This window comes from Sabethes cyaneus, chromosome 2 (assembly GCF_943734655.1).
Source record: "Sabethes cyaneus chromosome 2, idSabCyanKW18_F2, whole genome shotgun sequence".
NCBI lineage: Eukaryota > Metazoa > Arthropoda > Insecta > Diptera > Culicidae > Sabethes > Sabethes cyaneus.
In genome coordinates, this window is record NC_071354.1 from 193635234 (window position 1) to 193647410 (window position 12177).

Genomic DNA, 12177 nt, shown 5'->3' on the forward strand with positions numbered 1-12177 from the left:
CATTCCGTGAGAAGTAAAATGTATGGATCCGACCTGCCTGGGGAACATGAGAAAGTTTTGTCGATTATTGTTTATCATCAGTTTCACTATCTGAATTCTACTTTCATTCAAAGACGAGCACATCAAGCATATTAGCAAAGCAAAGCCTTGGGTTTATATCGTCTTTAGACATTATTACCCTCCTTTATCGACAGACTTCACAGCCGGCTGTTAGAGTTCAGGAAAATTACGGGGCTAGTGCAACGATCCTACTGACTTCTATCTAGCAAGCACCGCCTAGCCAAGATTCGAACATACGACTACTGGCTTGTTAGACCAGCATCGTACCTCGAAGCTAACTGGGCGAAATGAGACGATAGTAGAATGTTACATTTACTTCTACTCAACATGGATCATTCTTTCCACTTCCTTGTTCTACTCTATTGTATTAAAACATTAAAAAATAATTTACAATTAGAGGAATATTTTTTATCCTCCACTCTTGCGATTGCATTGGGCAGATCCAATAATAGAAATCTAAAAATAAAAAATAAGAAAACTTATCCAATTTAATTCTACTATGTGTATTTTATTCAATGACAGATACGTATGTCGCCTACGACTTGCAGGCTTCCTCAGTGTCTGTTTTCGAACTCGAGTTCGAAAACAGACACTGAGGAAGCCTCCAAGTCGTAGGCGAAATACGTATCTGTCATTGAATAAAATACACATAGTAGAATTAAATTGGATAAGTTTTCTTATTTTTTATTTTTAGGTTTCGTATTCTACTAAGACGCTCCAAAAACTTCAGTAAATAAAAATCTTCTTATAATAAATAATCTTATTATTATCCAATAATAAAAATATTTGTCTACAGTAATAATTTGGAAAAGAAAATCAACACAGTTTTTCGGGCAGGTCCTGAGATTTAGTGTAAGATATTTGGGAATCAGAATACTAGGAAAAGTCGGATGCTGTGCGTTTACAGTTGACGGCGCAGGGACCGTTCCACACTCTGCTTTAAATTTTGACAGTAATCAGTGAAGCTGAATGTGCCCTAAGCCTCTAATGCCCGACCCCGTCATTTGACGGTTTAGGGGTATTTCTGTGAAAATCCCTATAAATCACTGATACCTTATTTTTATAATCCATTCAAATACGTAAATTAATTTATTGCGTTAGTTTAAAGTACTTGTGTCGTGCAAAGATTAAACGATTCTTGAAAACTAAGAAAAGAAACTTATTAGGTATTTTTTACACTCAAACCTCTAACGTTTTGGTATTATATCTACAGCTGATGACTTCCCTGTTCACTGATTAATAATTGTTGATTTGCAGAATTAAATTATGTCGGACGCGTTTTAGTATTGCGAGTAAACTTTTCTATGAAGCCCTAGTGAAGAATCTCGACTTCTGTTGAGTAATGGCTTGAAAATCTAGTAAATTACACAAATTTATGAATTATAGGACAATTTACCTTTATATATGCAATTTGAAAGCTAAATTTATATGTTGGCTACATCAGAAAAATTTATGGGTATTTTATATACGACGGTAACGGCGAAGCCGGAATGAACCCTAACTGATTGGACGGATCCAGTAAAAATGAAAGAAAGTTGAAGCCTTGATACACCGCTCGGAAGGAATAAACCTTTTTCTCAGATATTCGCAAAAAATACTTTTACAGAGAATACCAATCTGTTCCGGCTTTACGCACGTAAAACGTCTATCCAATTTGTTCTGTCTGCAATCCAATTTCGGAATCGCATAAAAGTTCCATAAAATAAACCAACCTGACCGGGTAAGCCCGTCGGTCGCCACCGCCCACCACGGCGCGACGACGAAAAGAGTTTCCTCAAACAATGAAACAAAAACTTACCGACCAACCGCTTTCCCGCTAGCGGGAAATCTTTCCACCGCTGTGCTACGTTGTCGTTTATCTCAACTAACGTCCAGCCAGATATCCTTCAACTATACGTTTGCTTTGCTGCTCGGTAAAACTTTCGGATAAACAATGCCAAAGAAAATTGTTTCCATTCATCCGGCGGTGGCGGCAGCGGAGACGAAGTGAGCCGGGATACAACTGCAACAACTATTAAGGCCGCCTTCGCCGTGCTATCACCTTTGGTTGACTTTTTGCTCTGGCACAAATCGTACTCGAGCTCTGCTAAAAGCGACTAGAAGTGGTTCCGTGAACTATGATGCACGTGGTGGTAAAGTAATTCCCCCGCGGGAAGTGCTCGGGCAAAACCGTACCGGTTTGGCTGGCAAGTTTGAATATCGTTTTCCGTCTGCCATCAATCGTTGCACCATCCTCGAACATGCAACATGTGATTCCGGTATGCGATTGGAACTTGACGAAACTCGTGTTTTGCTCCGAGCGATCCTTTCTCTTTCAACGGCATGTCAGTGGCGTTTAGTGGCGCTAACGATTGAAATGACACACGGAACGGACGAAGCAAGCCGAGGCCTATGAGAAGGGTGTTTAATTTAATGACTGTTTGTTTTGATAAATATAATATATTAACGATGCCCGCGAGAGCAAAAATCGTAAATCTTAAAATTCCTTCATTGTTAACGAGACTTTATGTTTTCCTTCATTTGCAGAAAAACTACTTTCCTCGGAGGGCCGCGAACTGCGCCGGGCTCTGTTTTCGCTGAAGCAAATATTCCAGGAGGATAAAGACCTGGTTCATGGTTTCGTGGCACTCGGCGGCCTGAATTGTCTGGTGCAGATCGGTAACGAAGCTGACCAGAACTATCAAAACTACATCCTTCGAGCGCTCGGGCAAGTCATGCTGTACGTGGACGGCATGAATGGTGTGATGAAACACTCGCCAACGCTCCAGTGGCTGTACTCGCTGATCGCATCCAAGTACCGGCTTGTGGTCAAAACTGCCCTCAAACTTCTGCTGGTTTTTGTAGAATATTGTGAGGGCAATTGCTACCTCATGGTCAGCGCCATCCGGTTTATCGATACAGCGCGGGGCGTGGTGCCGTGGAATAATATTATGAGGTAATTATGGAGAAACGTGAAACAATAAGAACTTTTTATTTATAAAATTTTCCCCTTCTTTAAAGACTGCTCAAAGACTATGAGAATGCCGATACTGAGCTTCTCATCTACGCCACATCGTTAGTCAACAAAACGTTGTCCGGATTGAGTGATCAGGATAGTTTCTATGATGAAAGTGATTTCTTGGAGCAGCAAGGCATGGAGGGAATCATCCAGCGATACATGTCCAGACCGGGGACCGATCTGGATCTGCTAGACCAACTGCAGCTGTACGAAACAGTACTCCGATTTGAGGATGGCGAAACCGACGGTATCCGAATTCCGGACAACACTGTTCGAAAAACACTTCGCTACCGCTCGAACGATACCAACGATCGTCGCAAATCCAGGAGACACAGCACAGGTACTGCTCCGATGTCAGCGTCGCAACAGCCACCGCCGATACCACCTCCACCACCACCACAGATATTATACTCACTACCACCGAGTATGCCTCCACCACCGCCTCCGCCAATACCCCCTCCAGTTGCACCAGTGACGCTGTACGGACCACTGAAACTTCCAGGGCAGCAAGCACCAGATGAGGATAGTTCGAGCTCAGGTAATTCAGCGGACCACACTCTAAACGGATGTGGCTACAGGGATGATTCACGGGACACCACAGGTGTCACCCCAGGTCTGAGAAGACGACGAGAGCGTGCCGAACGGCAGAAGACTTTTATGAGGGAACAACAGGAACTCAGTCAGTTCAAAGCTCAGGAAGAAACGAATGGTCACGGTAAGCTTCATTCTACATCACTTAAAATACACAGCTTTTCACAGCTTCTCGTGTGAGATTTGTTTTACTTTTCACTTTTCCTTTTGACGATTTTGTAACTAACCGCTACTTTGTGGCGTCCACGTGCTTTTCTCCTAACCAATCCCATCCCATTGATTAGGTTACACGCTAACCCAAAGCCATCAGCAATCGCAACTGTTGGTACGTCTCCGGAATGGACACGAACCACGCGGAATAACACGGCTAAGCGGGGCTCAGCAACCGCCCACAATCAGCGAGTACGACCCTTCAACGCGGGTAGCCAACCTAACTCAATCTGTGATCTATAGTAAGCATAACTGTACTAATAATAATCATACCGGAATGAACGGCGATCTCGCGCTGTCGGATGGGACGAACGGAACCAGTCAGGATTCGGTCGACTATCGGAATAGCAAAAATCTGCTGCTTAGTAAACAAAACGGTGTAAGTAACGGACACTACGGCACTAGCAACGGCAAAATCGATGTCAACGGAAACATGCCGAATGGTAGAAATGGCCTATGCAGCAGTCCGGAAGAACTGGATGAGAACGAGAGTCCAAACATTAAGATGAACGGAAACTATGGGGAGATGAATGGATATGTAAATGGATATGGAAATCATTTGATCGGTTACCGACAGCAGCAGCAGCAGCAGCAGCAGCAAAACGGAAAGGACGACCTTAAGGTAAAAAGTAACGGTTATGCAAATGGTAATGTATCAACGAATGGACATCACGTGGAGCAGAATGGGAAGCAGCCGGAGATTTTAGCAGGTACGATTTGTGTTGATGCTTTTGCATGAGCCCATTACATTATATGTATGCGTTTTTGTGTCTGCTTTAAAAAAGAACTACTGATTTTATTTGAATAGACGCCTATTAAGTTGTTGTATGTCTAAATTGCTCATTAATCATGACCTTCTGATTATAATTTTACGGATCCTCGTTTTCATCGACAACGTCACGTTTTGAAATGTTTGAAATTCATGTGAAATTATTCTATTGCGTTCCCTGTACCTTCGTTTTTCTTTCTACTTCGCGCTTATTATCCAATTTTGATATATGATGCGAAAAACAATTAATTGGATGAACTGGAGAATTTCAATATATAGATCAAAAATATATTGAGTTCTTAGGCAAGTGGGATTCGAACTCACAACTGTCGATTGCCGGTTAAGTGTGATACAATTACGCCGCCGCCGCGCCTTTCTATTAGGTAGTCTATTAGGAAGGCTGAATCTCGTCAAGATCAATTCAATAATTTATGGATTATTCCAATCGTCAATTTTTAAAACGTTCGCTTCAAGTTTAAGTCATTATTTCGAAAATGTTTTACTAGAAAATGGAAAATTTTTTGTTCCATGCAGTGCTCTTAAAAAATTGACAGCCCTGCATGAAGACGAATATAAAACGCATTCAGCGCATACAGTTTCACTCCTGGTAGTGTTCTTTTATCTGTCTCGGCCCATGGACAAGACTACTGAACTGCTGACAGTGTTTGTCTTTCTCAGTTTTCTACCCTTCAAAACAATTTATTCATGAATCACAGTGCTGGATGATTGCTCGGTTACACTATCAGTCAATGTTCTTGCTCTTGACTGATATTTTAAATCTCAAAGTTAAGTGTTTTAATCTACCTGCTTTTTAAAATCAAACAAAACCTGGCCGAAGGAAATTAATTAAAACTCCGGAGCCATGTTTACGTTTTGTTGTAATTTCGTTTGCCGTTTTCGGCAGTTCAAAATGATTCACATTTGAATTGATTGACTATTGTCAAGAACATGAGATTTCTAAGCACTGACTCTAAGTCATCAGATGGGCACAGTCTTACAACCTAGCTCAACTCTTCAATGGGTATCAGTAATTCGTAAACTGTGTACAGCAATCGGGGTAAGCTACAAAACCCAGTGCCCTTCTGGCATACAAAAAAAGTCAACAGATCATTTTCTCTCTCTCAAAGATTTAAAAAATGATGTCAAACAACGATATTATAGACATTTCTAATAAACGGTAGAACGAAGTAATGAAACAAAGATGTTGACTGTGTCTCCAAGGTGAGACAAGGCGTGAAGGGGAACGAACGGAAAATTAGGAAAGAAAGGGTCATTGAAGCCACGCTTATTAAGTTTGTATACCGTTCCTCTTTACTCAGGGGATCAGCGGATCCATGTCTAATTTCAAGTCTAGTTTTCTTTCCAGCTTCGGTCACCTTTTAAGCTAATTTCCCAAATCATTTTCTGGTTTAATTTCAAGTTTATTTAAAGTCCAACTTCAAATCCGGTTTCAAGTCCAATTTCCAGTTTAAACTGAAATAAAACTTCATGCTAAAATCAATCTAAATTCCAATCCAATTCCATGTCAGTTTTCAAGTCCAATTTTAGGTCAAATTTAAGTCCACCTTCAGTATAATTTCACGTCTACTTTTATATCTAACTAGCTGACCCTACAAACTTCGTATTGCCACAAATTAACCTGTGTTGTACATAAATCATGAATCTCGGATGATCTTTGTCACTATCTCGAGTTTTGCAAGCCCCTCAGTGGGCGGCGCTTCCGACGGCGGGTCACCGGCAACACTCGCGACCGGCTCGTCCTGAATGATCTAGTGTTACTATAGATAGTTTTTGTGGTCTTGTTATTGATTAATGTTTTATGGAAGAGTCTCGAATTTCTCGAGTTGGATTAGTTTTTGAGTTTCGCAAAAATTTCTGTTTTATTTGTATGAGAGTCCATATTCCCCTACCACAGGGGTGAGAGGTCTCTAACTATCATAAAATAAATTCAAGACTCAAAAATCTCCTACATGCTAAATTTGGTTCCATTTGCTTGATTAGTACTCAAATTATAAGGAAATTTGTATTTCATTTGTATGGGAGCCCACCCTCTTAAAAGGGAAAGGGGTCGTAATACACCACAGAAAAAAAATTCTGCCATCTAAAACTCTCACATGCCAAATTTGGTTCCATTTGCTTGATTAGTTCTAAAGTTATGAGCAAATTTGTATTTCGTTTGAATGGGAGCCCCCCCCCCTCCTAAAAAGGTAAGAAGTCCTAATTCATAATGGGAAAAATGGTTGCCTCCAAAAACACCCACATGCCAAATATGGTTCCATTTGCTTGATTAGTTCTCGAATTATGAGGAAATTTGCATTTCATTTGTGTAGAAGCCCCCCCTCTTGAAGTGTGGAAGGATCCTAATTCACCGTAGAAAATATTTTTGCCTCCAAAAACCTCCACATGCCGAATTTGGTTCTATTTGCTTGATTAGTTCTCGAGTTATGGGGAAATTTGTATTTCATTTGTATTGGAGCCCCCCTCCTAAAGTGGGAAGAGGTCCTAATTCATCACAGAAAAAATTCTTGCCTCCAAAAACACCTACACGCCAAATTTGGTTCCATTTGCTTGATTAGTTCTCGAGTTATGAGGAAATTTGTATTTCGTTTGTATAGGACCCCCCCTCCTAAAGTGGGGAGGGGTCTCAATTCATCATTGAAAAAAAAATTGTCTCCAAAAACACACATATGCCAAATTTGGTTCAATTCGCTTGATTAGTTCTCGAGTTATGAGGAAATTTGTATTTCATTTGTACAGGAGCCCCTCCTCTTAAAGTGGGGAGGGGTCCTAATTCACCATAGAAAATTTTCTTGCTCTCGAAAACTTTCACATGCCAAATTTGGTTGCATTTGCTTGATTAGTTCTCGAGTTATGAGGAAATTTGTATGGAAGCCCCCCCTCTTAAAGGGGAGAGGAGTTATAATTCCTCTTATAAAGAGGGGAGGGGTCTCAATTCACCATAGAATAAATTCTTGTCACCAAAAAAAACACCCACATGCCAAATGTTGTTCTATTTGCTTGATTAGTTCTCGAGTTAGGAGGAAATTTGTATTTCATTTGTACAGGAGAACCCCCTCTTAGAGTGGGGAGGGGTCCTAATTCACCGTAGAAAATTTTCCTGCCCTCGAAAACCTTCACATGCCAAATTTGGTTCCATTTGCTTGATTAGTTCTCGAGTTATGAGGAAATTTGTATGGAAGCCCCCCCTCTTAAAGGGGAGAGGAGTTACAATTCCCCTTATAAAGAGGGAGGGGTCTCAATTTACCATAGAATAAATTCTTGTCACCGAAAACACCCACATGCCAAATTTGGTTCTATTTGCTTGATTAGTTCTCGAGTTATGAGGAAATTTGTATTTCATTTGTATAGGAGCCCCCCTCCTAAAGTGGGGAGAGGTTCTTATTCATCCTAGAAAAAATTCTTGCCTCCAAAAACACCTTCATGCCAAATTTGGTTCCATTTGCTGGATTAGCTCTCGAGTTATAAGGAAATTTGTATTTCGTTTGTATAGGAGCCCCCCCCCCCCACTTAAAGTGGGGAGGGGTCCCAATTCATCATAGAGAAAAATTTTGTCTCCAAAAACACACACATGCCAAATTTGGTTCCATTTGCTTGATTAGTTCTCGAGTTATGAGGAAATTGGTATTTCATTTGTACAGGAGCCCCCCCTCTTAAAGTGAGGAGGGGTCCTAATTCAACATAGAAAATTTTCTTGCCCTTGAAAACTTTCACATGCCAAATTTGGTTCCATTTGCTTGATTAGTTCTCGAGTTATGAGGAAATTTGTATGGAAACCCCCCCTCTTAAAGGGGAGAGGAGTTATAATTCCCCTTATAAAGAGGGGAGGGTTCTCAAATTACCCTAGAATAAATTCTTGTCACCGAAAACACCCACATGCCAAATTTGGTTCTATTTGCTTGATTAGTTCTCGAGTTATGCAGAAATTTGTGTTTCATTTGTATGGGAGCCCTCCCTCTTAGTGGGGGGAGGGGTCTCTAACCATCACTAAAACCTTTCCTGGCCCCAAAAACCTCTACATGCAAATTTTCACGCCGATTGGTTCAGTAGTTTTTGATTCTATAAGGAACACAGGACAGACAGACAGACAGACAGACAGACAGACAGACAGACAGACAGACAGACAGACAGACAGACAGACAGACAGACAGACAGACAGACAGACAGACAGACAGACAGACAGACAGACAGACAGACAGACAGACAGACAGACAGACAGACAGACAGACAGACAGACAGACAGACAGACAGACAGACAGACAGACAGACAGACAGACAGACAGACAGACAGACAGACAGACAGACAGACAGACAGACAGACAGACAGACAGACAGACAGACAGACAGACAGACAGACAGACAGACAGACAGACAGACAGACAGACAGACAGACAGACAGACAGACAGACAGACAGACAGACAGACAGACAGACAGACAGACAGACAGACAGACAGACAGACAGACAGACAGACAGACAGACAGACAGACAGACAGACAGACAGACAGACAGACAGACAGACAGACAGACAGACAGACAGACAGACAGACAGACAGACAGACAGACAGACAGACAGACAGACAGACAGACAGACAGACAGACAGACAGACAGACAGACAGACAGACAGACAGACAGACAGACAGACAGACAGACAGACAGACAGACAGACAGACAGACAGACAGACAGACAGACAGACAGACAGACAGACAGACAGACAGACAGACAGACAGACAGACAGACAGACAGACAGACAGACAGACAGACAGACAGACAGACAGACAGACAGACAGACAGACAGACAGACAGACAGACAGACAGACAGACAGACAGACAGACAGACAGACAGACAGACAGACAGACAGACAGACAGACAGACAGACAGACAGACAGACAGACAGACAGACAGACAGACAGACAGACAGACAGACAGACAGACAGACAGACAGACAGACAGACAGACAGACAGACAGACAGACAGACAGACAGACAGACAGACAGACAGACAGACAGACAGACAGACAGACAGACAGACAGACAGACAGACAGACAGACAGACAGACAGACAGACAGACAGACAGACAGACAGACAGACAGACAGACAGACAGACAGACAGACAGACAGACAGACAGACAGACAGACAGACAGACAGACAGACAGACAGACAGACAGACAGACAGACAGACAGACAGACAGACAGACAGACAGACAGACAGACAGACAGACAGACAGACAGACAGACAGACAGACAGACAGACAGACAGACAGACAGACAGACAGACAGACAGACAGACAGACAGACAGACAGACAGACAGACAGACAGACAGACAGACAGACAGACAGACAGACAGACAGACAGACAGACAGACAGACAGACAGACAGACAGACAGACAGACAGACAGACAGACAGACAGACAGACAGACAGACAGACAGACAGACAGACAGACAGACAGACAGACAGACAGACAGACAGACAGACAGACAGACAGACAGACAGACAGACAGACAGACAGACAGACAGACAGACAGACAGACAGACAGACAGACAGACAGACAGACAGACAGACAGACAGACAGACAGACAGACAGACAGACAGACAGACAGACAGACAGACAGACAGACAGACAGACAGACAGACAGACAGACAGACAGACAGACAGACAGACAGACAGACAGACAGACAGACAGACAGACAGACAGACAGACAGACAGACAGACAGACAGACAGACAGACAGACAGACAGACAGACAGACAGACAGACAGACAGACAGACAGACAGACAGACAGACAGACAGACAGACAGACAGACAGACAGACAGACAGACAGACAGACAGACAGACAGACAGACAGACAGACAGACAGACAGACAGACAGACAGACAGACAGACAGACAGACAGACAGACAGACAGACAGACAGACAGACAGACAGACAGACAGACAGACAGACAGACAGACAGACAGACAGACAGACAGACAGACAGACAGACAGACAGACAGACAGACAGACAGACAGACAGACAGACAGACAGACAGACAGACAGACAGACAGACAGACAGACAGACAGACAGACAGACAGACAGACAGACAGACAGACAGACAGACAGACAGACAGACAGACAGACAGACAGACAGACAGACAGACAGACAGACAGACAGACAGACAGACAGACAGACAGACAGACAGACAGACAGACAGACAGACAGACAGACAGACAGACAGACAGACAGACAGACAGACAGACAGACAGACAGACAGACAGACAGACAGACAGACAGACAGACAGACAGACAGACAGACAGACAGACAGACAGACAGACAGACAGACAGACAGACAGACAGACAGACAGACAGACAGACAGACAGACAGACAGACAGACAGACAGACAGACAGACAGACAGACAGACAGACAGACAGACAGACAGACAGACAGACAGACAGACAGACAGACAGACAGACAGACAGACAGACAGACAGACAGACAGACAGACAGACAGACAGACAGACAGACAGACAGACAGACAGACAGACAGACAGACAGACAGACAGACAGACAGACAGACAGACAGACAGACAGACAGACAGACAGACAGACAGACAGACAGACAGACAGACAGACAGACAGACAGACAGACAGACAGACAGACAGACAGACAGACAGACAGACAGACAGACAGACAGACAGACAGACAGACAGACAGACAGACAGACAGACAGACAGACAGACAGACAGACAGACAGACAGACAGACAGACAGACAGACAGACAGACAGACAGACAGACAGACAGACAGACAGACAGACAGACAGACAGACAGACAGACAGACAGACAGACAGACAGACAGACAGACAGACAGACAGACAGACAGACAGACAGACAGACAGACAGACAGACAGACAGACAGACAGACAGACAGACAGACAGACAGACAGACAGACAGACAGACAGACAGACAGACAGACAGACAGACAGACAGACAGACAGACAGACAGACAGACAGACAGACAGACAGACAGACAGACAGACAGACAGACAGACAGACAGACAGACAGACAGACAGACAGACAGACAGACAGACAGACAGACAGACAGACAGACAGACAGACAGACAGACAGACAGACAGACAGACAGACAGACAGACAGACAGACAGACAGACAGACAGACAGACAGACAGACAGACAGACAGACAGACAGACAGACAGACAGACAGACAGACAGACAGACAGACAGACAGACAGACAGACAGACAGACAGACAGACAGACAGACAGACAGACAGACAGACAGACAGACAGACAGACAGACAGACAGACAGACAGACAGACAGACAGACAGACAGACAGACAGACAGACAGACAGACAGACAGACAGACAGACAGACAGACAGACAGACAGACAGACAGACAGACAGACAGACAGACAGACAGACAGACAGACAGACAGACAGACAGACAGACAGACAGACAGACAGACAGACAGACAGACAGACAGACAGACAGACAGACAGACAGACAGACAGACAG

General features: G+C 43.5%; 1 protein-coding gene across 3 annotated transcripts in view; it reads left to right on the forward strand.

Moving 5' to 3' along the window:
- Positions 1-12177, forward strand: part of LOC128738597 (FH1/FH2 domain-containing protein 3-like) — a 192929-nt gene that overhangs the window by 157747 nt on the left and 23005 nt on the right. For 2 of the 3 annotated variants that reach the window (XM_053833850.1, XM_053833851.1), the window contains exons 5-7: positions 2587-2995; positions 3061-3773; positions 3934-4569. In XM_053833850.1, coding sequence (XP_053689825.1) covers positions 2587-2995; positions 3061-3773; positions 3934-4569 — 1758 coding nt within the window. The remainder of the gene's footprint in view (positions 1-2586; positions 2996-3060; positions 3774-3933; positions 4570-12177) is intronic. The other variant, XM_053833852.1, reaches the window with a different exon arrangement.